The sequence below is a fragment of the Tarenaya hassleriana genome, unplaced genomic scaffold (assembly GCF_000463585.1).
Source record: "Tarenaya hassleriana unplaced genomic scaffold, ASM46358v1 Cleome21, whole genome shotgun sequence".
Taxonomy (NCBI): Eukaryota; Viridiplantae; Streptophyta; class Magnoliopsida; order Brassicales; family Cleomaceae; genus Tarenaya; species Tarenaya hassleriana.
Window position 1 is genome coordinate 2,188,918 of NW_010965451.1, and position 14,826 is coordinate 2,203,743.

General features: G+C 34.6%; 3 protein-coding genes across 6 annotated transcripts; 1 reads left to right on the plus strand and 2 right to left on the minus strand.

Annotated features, from left to right (window-relative positions):
- The first annotated feature begins 2,988 nt into the window (after positions 1-2,988).
- On the plus strand, positions 2,989-5,280 carry LOC104814562 (protein SPEAR3). 2 transcript variants are annotated; one of them, XM_010542666.2, is made up of 5 exons: positions 2,989-3,362; positions 3,846-3,965; positions 4,424-4,491; positions 4,669-4,744; positions 4,920-5,280. In XM_010542666.2, the coding sequence occupies exons 1-5, from the start codon at positions 3,132-3,134 to the stop codon at positions 5,022-5,024; spliced, it is 600 nt and encodes a 199-aa protein (XP_010540968.1). In that variant the 5' UTR covers positions 2,989-3,131; the 3' UTR covers positions 5,025-5,280. The 2 variants fall into 2 exon arrangements, with proteins under 2 accessions (XP_010540968.1, XP_010540969.1); XM_010542667.1 differs by having other exon boundaries at positions 4,916-5,012.
- Positions 5,281-8,188: 2,908 nt separating this feature from the next.
- On the minus strand, positions 8,189-10,039 carry LOC104814563 (E3 ubiquitin-protein ligase ATL42-like). The gene is made up of 2 exons (XM_010542669.1): positions 8,585-10,039; positions 8,189-8,221 (listed from the first exon to the last, which is right to left on the minus strand). The coding sequence occupies exons 1-2, from the start codon at positions 9,866-9,868 to the stop codon at positions 8,204-8,206; spliced, it is 1,302 nt and encodes a 433-aa protein (XP_010540971.1). The 5' UTR covers positions 9,869-10,039; the 3' UTR covers positions 8,189-8,203.
- An 831-nt stretch (positions 10,040-10,870) lies between these two features.
- On the minus strand, positions 10,871-13,183 carry LOC104814564 (AFP homolog 2-like). Of its 3 annotated transcripts, none has more exons than XM_010542671.2 (3): positions 13,082-13,183; positions 11,531-12,350; positions 10,871-11,453 (listed from the first exon to the last, which is right to left on the minus strand). In XM_010542671.2, exons 2-3 carry the CDS (start codon positions 12,273-12,275, stop codon positions 11,101-11,103), a joined length of 1,098 nt encoding a protein of 365 aa, XP_010540973.1. In that variant the 5' UTR covers positions 12,276-12,350; positions 13,082-13,183; the 3' UTR covers positions 10,871-11,100. The 3 variants fall into 3 exon arrangements, with proteins under 3 accessions (XP_010540973.1, XP_010540975.1, XP_010540972.1); XM_010542673.2 differs by having other exon boundaries at positions 10,871-11,450; positions 11,531-12,346; positions 13,082-13,177; XM_010542670.2 differs by having other exon boundaries at positions 11,531-12,346; positions 13,082-13,177.
- Positions 13,184-14,826: the final 1,643 nt, after the last annotated feature.

The following is a 14,826-nucleotide window of genomic DNA, read 5'->3' on the forward strand; positions in this document are numbered from 1 at the left end:
TCTGTATTTTTTTACAGATACGAATTAAACTTAGAAAAAAAACTATATATATATATATATATATATATATATATATATAGAGAGAGAGAGAGAGAGAGAGAGAGAAAGATTGGAAAAGGGGTAAATGTAGTATGAACATGTTACAAAACTATACTTATTATTATAGCCTCAGACAAATAAAAAATTACATTTTTTTGGTAACGTATAAAAAACTACATTGTTATATTATTCGAAGTGTTTTATATATAAATAAGTATACATTGTATGAATAACGTGGAAAAGAGCCGTAGACAATGCTACCGCTTTATTTTTATTTCTATGACCATTTTGAGAGAAATATATACCACTAAATTAATATATAGCCGACAGAGTTTAGGGGTGCTTTGTTTTTTACCTCGAAAATCAAATATTCAATTGACTTTTTTTGCTACAGGAGAGATACGTAATAAAAACACATGTGTTAAATGCAATTATACGTACAGAACAAATCTATTAATGATTGGGCTAAAACATTATCATTGATTTCGAGGATATAATTTGGAAATAAATGGGATTATTTTCAAGATCATCAACATGTTTCCTTAATTTTACTTGGAGAGAGAGTTTACCTTTTAACCTAACTTGCAAATTATGAAGTGTTTATGTGTATATACATATAGTTCACGTTTTTTTTTTTATGTTTTCCGATTTTTTTATTGTACGAATATATATATTTTTATGAAATTTAAACTTATATTTTTAAAAAATATTTCTGTTATTTATGATAATAAAAACACATTTCTTACTAATTTATTAGCTTTGCAATTTATAACACCCCATTTCATACAACAGTGACGACAGATGTGGTTAATCATCACTATCATTTTATTTTCTTGACATATTTTGTGCAGGAATGCGATTAATGTTATATATGTATATATAAATTAATGATATCCTACGAGGAGAAGTAATAATAAATATAAAGATTATTGTAGATTATTAGACCTAAATAATTTACCCATTGAACAGCCGAGTCAAACCATGAATAACTACGTTAGGTGTCGAATATGATGCCCAAACTTTATCATGTAAGATTATTATTACTTTTAAAATAATAATATTTTAATTGCCCAACAAAGGGCATCTTATGAAGTTAAATTGAATACATGTTTTTTATTATGAACTTATTCGTCTCAAATGCATATATTGATAAAAACAATATATATATATATATATATATATATCAATCTTGTATGCATGAGATCATAGGTTCTTATCTTACAAATACGGATTTCTTGTTTTATTCGATGAATCAATTAAATATAAGCTAATTAATATAATACCATGTTTTGTTTATCTGATGTCAAAACTTTAAACCAAGGACAGAATCTCACAGATTTGATCAGTGGCATATTATGATTTCATGCCATAACTTTAAAACAAAGAAAGAGAAAATTTTCTGTCATTATAAGAATATATTAATTAATATAATTCTTGAAGGTTTAATTGGTAATTGGACGAGTTCACATGTCTGCATAAGAAATTGGTCTGACACTGCAAGCATAAACTAACTTATAATGTTTTTTTAATAAATGTAAAATTATGAGCCACAAATGATACGTGAAACAGCTCAATTTAAAATGGACACCTATCACCTCAATGTCCAATATTTTTTTAAAATATACTTTAAAGAGCCGTACGTAGATTATTTGCCCTGTTTAATATAAAGTTTTCATGTACAGATATTTACTAATTCTGTTAGAGCGTGAATCTTTTTTCGGTTGTCCTATCATTTTTTTTTTCCCATATGGTGTGCGAGTGAATTAGTAATTTCGGGGATACAAGTTTCAATTCGGGATACGTCGTATCACTCGACACAAGTTGTGAAATGAAAAATAAAATCTAATTATCTTATAAGTAAACATTTGAATTTTATAAAACCATTTATTCTATCTCTCACAAATTTTTTAGACAGCAAAATATCGTGTAAATAAATTACTTAATAAAAAATCGCTGAGACTAAAATTAATTTGGCTATGAAACTAAATCTACGTTGATAAAAACCTACGAATGTTATATATAGGAAGATATCTCCAAACGCTACAAAGAAGATTTAATGAATCTGTAATTTAAATGTGATTTTTGTGTAATGATATTATGTTATTAGAAGAAATAATAAATATATACATTTAACTCATTTTACGTTATTTTTACAGTTCGATTGCTTTCCCTTTCTTGATAAGTTTCGGATATAAAAAAATTTCTGAGAGTTATCCGGTATTTACATATTGCTATAAGATCTAACATTATATTTCAGCATTAATATTAATAATAAAACAAGAATATTACAAAAAGTTACGATACTTGGGTAAAGGAAACAAAAATATTAACTAGAATTTGTACATCTTTTTCAATATTCTCATTCAAATATTATATCAACCCGAATCTAAGGTACACTTTTTTTCTTCCAAATACCACGATAAGAAAAAGCAACGACCATAGGATACATATATATATATATATATATACTACACTACACATATATAGTGTAGAAATTGAAATATTATATATTGTATAACATGACCTATCCATTTAAATGGGTCAACTCGACCATAATAATGTAATCATCCCGATCCATATTTTTTTCCTTGGTTAGAGCAATCGAAGAAGATTGAAAAGTCCTGTTTTTTCGTGTTTGAAGTCATCCAAAACCGAGAAAAAAAAATCATTAAAACTAATTATTAGAATATTGAACAATCATTGTATTTAAGAAAATATATTACGAAAAAAATATATAAATAAAAAAAAGACTTCTGAATCAAAATAAGGGCATAAAATCTATGTAATGTATGTGTGCGCGTATCTATTGAAATCAGGACGCAATCTGATCCAGCGATGCAGTAGTTACTGAGCTTAAACAAATCATAATGAATTAAAAAAATAATTAATGAAAAGCGTTATAAAAAAGAGATCTCGCCATTAGAGATCTCTCTGATTCCTCAGCCAAACCCCAACTCCAACAACAGCAACAAGGACCACAACACCTCTTTCTCTCTCTAGAAGAACTCTCTTTCTCTCTCTCTAGTTCTTGTTTTTTTTTTCCTTTCAGAAAGCAAAGATTTGAAGGAGACAAAAAAACAAGAGGGGGGGTCATGGGAAGTAGTTTCTATGGGAGACCGAACGTGGGAGGATCTTCTTCGTCTTCGTCGTCGTCTGGGACGAGGAAAGGGAAGAAGAATGGTTCGGACAAGCCGAAGCAGCCGCAGAGAGGACTGGGCGTTGCTCAGTTGGAGAAGATCAGATTACACGGCGAGATGAGTTGCAACAGCTTCAACAGTTTCCCTTCTTTCCATCAATCTCCTTACCCTTCCTCTTTCAACCAGGTACATACATACGTACATATATGTGTATATATGTTCGTATTTTTCTTTTACACAACTTCTCTGCCGGGATGTTTAGATGATGATGATGATGATGATGATGACTAATTGAAAGTATTAATTCTTGTGAGAAACACAATATAATTCACGCTGAAAACGAATTGGTTTTGGTCGAAGATGTTAAACTTCAATCCGAAAATCTCTGTCTAAGATGAGATGTTTCAATCCGGTCAAAAACCCTTATGTTGATTTATTTTCCCTCAAATGGGTTCATGTTATTTCCGAACATCGCTATACAATCCTCATAAAGTTTCTATTTTTGTCCGAATCCGCATATATGAAATCCTCAAGCTTGAATTTCCCAAGTATAGGATGATTGCATATAGATGCATTTTATGTGTGATAATGTTTCGATCGATCTTTTTTTTGAGATTGGTTATGGATTTATATAGGATTTGAATGCCAACTTGAATATGGATGTTGCAGGAGGATGGAAGGATGCAAGGAGGATATTCCTCTGTGCCGCCATCATCATCATCATCACCATCTTTTTCATATGCATCATCATCGCCATCAACGGCTTATGGTTTCCATCCAAGCATGATGGTACGTACGTGGCCTTCAACGTTATCGATTTACGATCACATATCCATGCATACAGACTGCATTTAGAATCATTAAGTACCAAATATTTCTTTCTTACAACAAATGATGCACACATGATTGCTCTTGTATATATGCATATCTATGCGGATATAGAAGGATGTATCTTGATTCATAACATAATTTGATATAATCGTTCCTTTTCATTTCAACATACTCCCCCATAGTATGCAAATATCATCTATTTAATCTGTCCTTTCAGACTTTAATCTATCATTGTTTATATGCATTTTAAACATATTCTTTGTTTTTTTCACCAATCTATTTCACTTGACAGTTGTAAGACAAAACAAAAATGAATGATTAATTTTGATACGAAATTATGTAGGGAGTGAAATTCATTAATTAATTACTAAGATAGTTTTCATTTTTTCTGTTTGCTTTTATATGGTCTCTCACAGATGGGTTTAAGTGAATATGAAAGAGCATCCGTGAGGTACGGAGACTCTCAGCCTCATACAGCACCAAGGTCTGTGCACAAGTTCTTTCTATACATTGACACTCAATCTAACTTTAGGTTATTTATATTTATAAATGTATATATAGAAGTATGTTATATGTATATGATCGCGTATATATATATATATATATATAATATTTGGTGCAAAAACTAAAGTCGTTTGCTTAATGGGTTTTGTTCAAACAGTTGGAACCATGACTATGGCGTCTTAGAGAGCCAACACTTTGCGCAATCAAGCATCAGCAGACACTTCCTATTTGAGGTTCATACTCTATATATACACACACATGTATATATGTAAGAACAATAAGAATTCGGATTAAGGCTCCATTTGTAAATAAAAGAATCACACTTACATTTTTTATTATGATTATTTGCTTAATTAAGAATTGTGACTAATTAAATCCATTTTCCAACATTTTCTTTTTATGAGACAGGATCCTAACTCAACACGAAGAACTAAATCAATGGGATCTAACAGCCAAAATTCGGGATCGAGTGACTCGCAAGAGCTAGATTTGGAGTTGAGATTGTCACTCTAGTACTGTCTCATAAGTAAAAACCATGGATTATGATGCTTTGGCTGTTGTTATACTTCAAGCAAATTGAGCAAGCAACAGGTGATTGATTGGGTTTATCTGTCACATTTCAAAATAAAAGGGGTAAAAATGCAATATATAAATTTGTAAGGGGGGAAATGTTTGATTTTGGAATTTGAGGTGATGGAAGTGAAGTTTTTTTCTCGTAAATTTATCCATCGATCCATAGTTCGAAAGGGTTCTTTGAAAGAATGATCAAACCCGCCTAGAATATTATTTAATTGAATTTGTAAAAAAAACTACTCTATAACAATAAAAAGAAAAAAGATACGCTTGATATGTTTATTTTTTTATTTTATTTTTTTGAGAAAATGATGGTGATGATTTGATCATGTTTCGGTATGTCTGATTTATTTGTCATTAAGCCAACTATGGTACAATATCATCAGTAATTAAATGTTGATTTTGATTGCGTTGGTTAATTAAAAAGATTAAAACTTAATTACAAGCTATAATCGGATTCTTTTGGTCTCTTCTGCTATAAAGTCAATACGCTGCATAAGCAAATGGGCCAATATCTAATACATCCCTAAAGCTTTGTTTAAAAATAAAGTAAACATGCATGTTGTCTAATTATGACAAGAAATGAAATGAAATGAATTTTATTTGTATCCATTATCATAACTTACCAAGAAGAAAGTGTATAAGGTTAGGAGAATCTTATTGTTTAAACTTTTGTTTGTATCCAATTTGTCTATAAACTCATTGATTGAGATTAAGATCATCGATAGATGAGTAGGAAAATTCCAAACGTCCACTGCGGCCGAAAGTTAATTTCAATTGTACGTTGTATTTTATTTATGGTTAATATTAAATTTATGTATCAAATTATACTATAATAAATATATAATAAGAAATAGTATCAAAATACAAGAGAATTTGTTCTAATTCAATAGATAAAGATATATTTATTTTGAAGAAAAAAAACAAAAACTCTAAAATTATCAAACTTGAAAACGAAATTGTAGCCAATATATCATTTTCAATAACGTATTATTCAATCATTTTCTATTTATCATATTTCACAAATCAACTCGAATATCTGCAATTTGTTTAATCATTATACCCATTTTATGATTCCAACTCAAATCGAATTGAAATTTACAAATATTACGGCATATATATAAGACAAGATGTAATCTCAAAAGTTTGGTACAACAAAATCGAAGAGTCATTCTCAAAGCATAGTTAGAGATTTATTTTACCCAATAAATATTAAAAAAATGAATAAATCCATCATTTTATATTGTGTATATATTAACATGGCCAAATCATCCATACCAAAAAAAAACATGGCCAAATCACATATTACATAAGTTAGAATTTAAAGCAGAGATGAGTAGCACATAAAATAAATACAAGCAATATGATGGATAGGAGCGTATATCTAATTAAGTAAGATCGATGGTAGTAATTAAATTAATATATAATTAAGTAAGATCGATGATATATAGTGATTGAATTAATATAATGAGTTTGAGAGATTTTTTAAACGAAGTAATAATTGACGAACTAAAGAAGGCGAAGAAGACATGACAGATGGATGGGTCCCGTCGGTCCAACTCCACGTTCGAACTCTAAAGCCCAGGGCCTGTCGCTTCACGGATTACACGCTTTTTCTTTTAATTTGTTATACAAGTTCCGTGTTACTCACGATTTTTATCATACAAAATGTCATATAACGAGATTATCGTTACATAATAATCATCGGATGAATTATACTTCTTTACATAAGTAATAGAATATATATATATATATATATATATATATTATATAGTATATAAACAATAAAAATATTAAATTTCATAATTAGAAAAAAAAAATAAAAAAATGTGTAACATCTTATAATTTCTTTAATAACATATTTTTAAGTAACAAATAATATTTGCCATATTAGCGCGCGTTACGTGACTAATCCCTATTCTAGGAACAAAAAAACGTGAAAAATATCTTTCCACGTAAATATTATCGTAGTATTATTTTTAGTCGATTTTTAAATATTTTGGACGTCAAGCAGATTTAATATATCACCTCATTCTATTGTCTGTGCATATGAATCACATGCATGAGCTTTCTATCGTCTTCATATATTAACGTACTCAACAATCCAAATCCAAAGACATAACCTTTATTCAGAGAACTACCTGAATCTCCCGTAATCGCCAGCGCGACCGCAATGAAAATACCTACAATCACTCCCGTATTCTATACTTTTTTATGTAATTCTATTTTCAGTTTGATTTTCATAATTTCGTTATCATTGATTAGCTATTATTTTAGTAGAATAATCTCTACCAAAATGTAAACTAAAGTATATAAAAAGGAATAAAAAAATATATATATAGACCAAATTAGAATTAAATAGTGCTGGATAAAACAATATTTTATCTAAATCATGATCATATAACTATTTTATAGATAGTGGTAGTAGTTAGGATTTAGTGGCATATATGTACACACACAGAGAGAGCAGGACAAAATAAATTTATTGGTGACTTTATATTATATAATCAGATTTAGGGGGAAAAAAGAAATTGGAAATTGGAAGGAAAAAAAAAAACAGGAGTTGGTTTCATAATCTGTGGACTTTAAGCGTCACAACCAAACTCTGGAAGAGACTTTTTTGGTCAACTCTCAAAACATGAGTGTGCCATAGAAATTGCAAATGTATTTTTTAAAAATTCTGAAATTACTTAGTTATCATATGTGTAATGAACCGAAGCCGTTACGGAATGCTATCTCTACACACCAATACGAGATTTTTTAGCGTATTTTGTCATCACTCGCACACATCACGGAAAGTATTTCCCATGAGGTCACCCATCCTAAAACTCCTCCAAATTCATCACGATTAACTTTGGAGTTCTCTCGAGATGGACAATCGAAAAGGTAGATGTATCTTGTTGCTATGAGTAGCTCAATCAATTCATTTAATTTATCTTTGACTGTGTAGTCTCATACATACACAACCATCGGATCCCTCTCATTCCGGTGTGTTCGATTCATTCCTATACCACATACCCAGAAACTGACACGTGTGTTCGATTCATTCCTATACCACATACCCAGAAACTTGTCAGGAGCCGTTCATTGTCCATGCCTCTCGCACCGGCGATCACTTCTCATCCTCCTACGATATTCTGGATTGTCAGAATATGTTATTAAGATTTAATACGTAGATATTTTTTATTTTTTTTATTTACTTGTTAAGTTAGCTATGATGAATTATCTTATAATATTTTTTTCATCTATATATTTGAATTACAATACTAAAAATAGTCATGATATCAAAATTTTGCAATGAGAAAAATAGTACCAGACAAATTACTCTCTTTAACTGAAATAACTGAACCGGTCCGAACATATATTTCATAGAAAATGAAAAAAAAAGTATCGTATGTTATCTTTTTTTTATATATATATAATGCCGTTTTAAAATCGTAATCATCATTGAAATTTTAAAATGTGAATATGAAATAAAAGACAAAAAAAAAAAACTATACATCCAAATGGTGTTGAAATCTTTGTTCTCTGTTAGCAAACCACTGAGCTGTTCTTCTCGCGATCGGCAACCACAGCCGCCTCCTCCTTTCCTCTGTCGTCACGTTTCGCGATGAAGACGCAAACGCAAGCGCACTCACGGATGCAATCGCTGTCGAATCGCTGTTATTTTCAGGAATCGCGTTGTTCTTTGTTCCCGTCGCTTGCAAAACGCTGCGTCTTGGGACCACCGTGATTTCAGACACAGATCTTCTTCCTGTCCCAGCTGTTCTCCCCGATTCTGTGTTCCCTGGTTCAGACAGAGGGTTCGGGAATGTCGTGTTCATCGAACTCAGCGTGTTCGCGACCATTCTCTTCATCTCCATCTCTTCCATGATCCGAGAGATTCCTTCTTGCTCCGGGACTTCACTCGCACCAGTCGACGTTCTCATCGGATCTTTCTGTGGTCGATCCATCCACGAGAATCTGTCGCTGGACATCGAATTGATCAGCTCAGAGTTCAAGAACATCAAATCCGATGAACTCACGTTGCTCCAACGACTCTGGAACACGGCATCCGACACGACAATCCTGTGATTGAACCTGTGCATCTGCTTCTCGTTTTCCGAAATCGGTTTTTCCTTGTTACCCATCTTCAGAATCTTCCTGAAACTTCCTCCGATGCTGAATTCTTCGCCTTTTTCTTCCCTTTCGATGCAAAGTTCCAAGCTGGAATCTTCCCTTACCTCGGTCTGGTTCAAGAACCTAAGACTGTTACTGTAGGCGAAGACAGAGGGATCGTCAATGGCGATTCTGTTCCTGCAGAGAGGGCAAGAAGCGTGTTGCTCAAGCCACTGATCGATACAACCGATGTGGAAAGCGTGTCTGCATTTGGGCAGAAGCCTGAGAATCTCTACGTCTTCGAATCTCGACAGACAAACAGAGCACTCCAGTCCATGTCTCGATCCCTTCAGAGCGGAGAATCTAAAAAAGGGCAGAGATTCGATCGCTGTCTTGTCCAAACCGGAGAATCTGGCCGAGTCGTTGACAATCCGTTGACGGGTTTGTCCTTCTCCGACGTCTGATCGGAGATCGCTGTAGCAACATTTGGCGTAGAGGAGAAGGACGAAAGTGAGGGTGAACATGATCGACAAAACTCCGGTGACGACAGCTAAGCTCGGTTCGAAGTTCGCGACAAGCTCGCCGGTTCTGTACGGATGTTCGTCGCCGGCGGGAGGAGACTGACCGGAGACATAACCGGAGGAGACGACAAAAAAGAAGAAGAAGATTGCTTGAGTTGGATTCATCGGTCTGGATTTTCTCGGGAAAGTATTGTTAATTTGTGATGTAACATCGACCTTATTGCCTCTGATTTTCTTTTTTTTATTAATTTATTTTGTTTTAAATGTTAGCAGTTGTGTTCTGTTCAATTGTTTATTTCCTCAGTTGGAGCTATATAGATGTCCATATACATATGATTGAATTTTTCTTTTTTTTTCCCCATAATATATTTGCTTTTCTCGACCATAAACATTACATTAAGACTATAATTATATTTAGTTTTACACAATAAATGACCAATAGAAAGACAACTGATTGCCTGTGGTTGAGTGATTAGTTGAAAAAATAAAATAAAACTGAAATTAGTCACGGTCGAAACCGAGTTAGAAGATATATCATTTTTTTAAATACATGTAACGATCATAGAAATTAGAATTATTTAAATGAAATTGAAGTCATGGGATGAGGCTTAGAAGATATATACACAAAAAAGTCAAAAACCAATGGCAGTAAATCCCCGACAGAAAGAAAAGTCAAAGTTTGCCCTTTTCATGCTTGTTCCGGTGATGGGCTCGTTGCATTATCCCATGATCTGTCACTCTTTTTTTTTAATCTAGACAAATATAAACTAGATTTTGGTCTTATATTTAGTGATAATTCAAATAAACTTTAAATAAATTTGCTAAAGTTTTTTTTATAACCATGGGTAAACACAACCTTAAATGTCATGTATGTGTCTTTCCAAATATAGAAGTAGCATTATATATATATTAAACGCAAATGAAATTGGTCTATAAAATGACAAAAGCCGCATCCCTAATTTTAGCCCTCGCGCGTTACGTAGATTCCACGATCCTTTTTTGCCTCTTCTCATGACACGTTTTTAAGTCCATTACTCGTAAAATGACGTATGGTTAGTTTCATGCAATAATGCAACGAACCATGTATGATGTAACCATATACTATAATTTACAAACTAGATCGAATAAAATCTCATCATATTCATTATTTTATTGACCATGTAACCATATAATTTAAATGACGTATGATTCCACAAAAAAAAACACAAAGTAACATTACACAGGGCGAAGATATGATATGATCAAATATAGTAACACTACATTACAAAGCATACATCTCCCATAACTTGGGAGCTGAAACTGAAACTGATCTCTGAACGAGTACAAGAAGAAAATATCATCACACAACAAAACCCTAAAAGCGATCTACACCAAAAACATAATCTAGGATTTTATACTTAGCTGTGAGCAGAAGCAGCCCTCAGGCCGATTGAAGATTCCGGATTAACGAGCTCTTCGCTGGCGTGCCTCACGAACTCTTCCGGCGAGAGGTGGTGGCCATGGCAGGCGCACACAATCTTGATCTGGTTCGGGTTGTAACGATACGTCACACCAGAGATGGTTCGGCCATGTGGGCCTGAACCTGTGGTGGATACCCATGGCAGATTCGGGAGCGAACCCGAACCACCGAACTTCACGCCTGCTTCTATGCCCAGTTTTATGGCCGAGAACTCGAAGGGGAACGAGGTTTCATCTCCATTTCCGTCTCTTGCCCCGCCTTTTGCTTCTTTGGCTTGATTAGACGAGCCTTCTTCCAAAAAGAAATTGTTTTTAACGGGTAAGTTTTTCGCTTTTCGATTACTGGATTAAGCAATATAGGATGCTTACCTGAGTTTGGCATGCCTCTGTCCGGGTAAGGAGGTCGAGAAGGAGTGACACCATCTTTATCTAATGTCGGGAGCTGAACCGTCGAGTATTCGAAGACAATTGGTAGATTCCCAGAACTAGCGGGTTGCCCTACACTTGTTGCATTACCCGAATCTTTCGCTTGTAAAGGGGAAGGAGAATTCGGGACATCAATCGGATGCAGTGGCAAAGGAACGCTGCCGGTCTTCCATTGACCGATCTTCTTCGATGCATCAGAAGTACCGATTTCGGATTCCGCGACATCTTCATTTTCAGCAGTTGATCCTTCATCCGTCGCTATGGAAATATGCGATGTTTTCATCTTTTTCTCGCGCAGATCAATAGGAGGCACATCCTTCTCGTTTTTCTTCTCTAGGGACAAGAATTTCCTTTTGTTTCCTGCTTCTTTCTGTGTCTCGTCTTCCGCAGAAAAAGGTTTTGCGGAAGCCTCAGCATCAGCGGTAGGAGCTTTGGAGAGGTCAGTGAAGAAATTCTGCGGAGATTTATCCGAATCACTTCTCCTGGAACAAGAACTAGGATCCTGTCTTTGAGAGTTTGACTGAAGGAATTTCTTCAAGTCATCAATCACTTTGGAGCTTATACTTATATCACCTCCTTCTACCTTATGATTGTCAGAGGCGTTACCGGAATTGTTACCCTTATTTTTTCCCGACAACCCACCACAAGAAAGACCCAAGCTGAGCTCGAGCCCGTTATTGTCCTCCATTTCATGGATTGAAGTAACTTAGTGCGGCATCATAGTAAACTTTCTCCTGCTTCATGATCGATCCGAAAGACCTGGCTTTTACAAGTCAAAGTAAATGATAATCAACTCCACTTGAATTGCAACAGCAAGAAACAGAAGTATCCGAGAACAGTCAGAGCATCAACTGGATTCATTAGCTATGTAATCTAAAGCATGAAGATTGTCCCATTGTCCTTACCCCTTAACAGAAACAATCTAAATAGACAAGGAGCCGTAACTGGAAATCCCGGCTGCTAGCTCTTTTAACCGATTGGATTCAGTTCCGTGACAAAAAAAGAATGTCCACAGCTCAAGTTCTTCATCCATTTGAGATTTTTAGTTAAAAGGATACAATTTTTTTTACACGCGTTTGATCTGTTTACAAGAAAGAAGACACTTCCTTGAGCTAAAAGCCTAAAACGTCAAGTTCCAGAGCAATATAAGTTCTAACCACTTTTGAATCCTCTGAATTAGCGTAATCTACTAATGAACAATAAGAACACGATCTGCTGATCTGCCAACTAAAGGGCTTCATAAATCTCAACACTTGCAGAGACAATAATCACGAAATCCGAATCATGACATCATCAGAATTTCCAGACGACTAAAACTCTCCGTATCAAACAAGATAACTTGAACTGATCAGATGAAATCCAAAAAACCCATATCACGTAGCAGGCATGTCCATTCTCTGAAAATCGACCGATTTCATCCCGAACCCCCCCCCCCCAAAGCCTGGTCCCACGAGGAACCCCAAGAGCACAGGAAACGAAGAAGAGAACACGAACCTGAAATTGGGAGCGAGACGATTAGAAGCCCTAGCTCCGCCGTGTGGGTTTTTTACCCAAACAACCCACTTCGGTCGCATCTATTTCACCTGTACACCACCAAAAACATAACACATTTTTTTTCCTGTAAAAAGACGAAATTACCCTTAATGAATCACGATATTTATCCATTCAAAAACAACTTCGTTATTACGACTTCGTAATTAAGTCTAAATATAGTTACAATTGATTCGTAAAAAGGTGGCAAAAAAATTATCTGCCTTATTTTAGTTGTATATCAGTTATATGTTAGTCGTAATAAAGTCGCAAAAAATAAAACGAAAAGGGTATTTCGGACTTTTCCACCCGAAAAATGGGTTAAAATTGAAAAAAATTTTTTTTTTTTTTTTGGTGGTGTACACTGAAATAGATGTGAATGAAGTGGGTTATTTGGGAGATTTTCCCCCGCCGTGTAGCTCCGGAGCAGCACCAGAGATTGGGGACGGATTCAAAGTAGTGCGTCACAATTCATTTTCCTTCATTTTGTTTTTTTTTAATTAATCAATACACGTGTATCTTATGCGGCTTTTAATCTCACGTATAAAATAAATTTGTGATAAATAGATACAGTCTTGGATGGGCCCACCTCTTATGATTATGACTATATAACAGTGAATTTTTATTCCATACTAATTTATGACCAACTATTACAATTTAAAATTAAATGCAAATGTGAAGGTAATAATAAATCTTTCGCGTGCGGTCCGTACGAAGGGACCCGTAACCTATAAAACGACATCGTAGCTTTATCATTAGTTAGGCCCAGCCCAATAGTGGGCCCAAAAACGGAGGACGGAATCACTCAGATAGTTTAAGTGGTTCCACGACCACTGGAGTTACGGTGGTCTCGCTGATCGCAGCCGTCGACAATAAGACAACAACCCTCCGCCTAACCTTCTTAGGATCGGCTGCGAAGCGTTTTTCTTACAAGAAACGGCGCACATGTTTGTTGCGAAACTCTGAAACGACATGATATGCTCGTGGTCGTCCGGATGAGAAGACTCGGGCCTACACGGAGCCCATCCATGGATCGACAAATATGCTCGTATTGTATTCGTAGATGCATCATGTATAGAAAAGCAAAATCAAGGAGTCTGCAATGGTTTCAGTATTCTGGATTGAAGAGGAAGACAAGAACTACGATGGTGTTTTGGGGGTGAATCTGGTCTGATTTCACTTTATTCCCAATTACTCAAAAAATGTACAATTGCTCTCTTCATATATACAGGTTTAGAAGCAAAGAAGGAAAAGACTCAATATTCCTAAATCTACAGATAAGGAAATGTCTTGATATTATTCTTCATGCCAATTGATATGCAGCAACGGAACTATAGAGGCTGATTTGTCTCCTTTCCAAATCTGATCAGAGTAGCGCTTTAGGTGTCATGTCTTCTAACGTCAAGGTTGGTCTGTTTCCATGTTCCTATGCAACGACGTCGTCTCATGCTGGTGTCTTTGAGCCTTCTCTTCAGCAGTCTCCAAGTAATCTTCGGCACTCTCATCTTCATGGTCTTCAACATTCCCCCTCAAGATTGGCCGGCGAAATTCGAGAAGGCCAATCTTGGAGAGACATTTGTTGAAAGAAAAATAATAGGAATGTGAGGAATGGAATGTCGAGAACAAAACAATTAACTAAAACGGTTGTAACTATGAAAGGCAAACACTGCAGGCTTCGGGATTGCTTTACATGCAAGGATCTTCTCTAA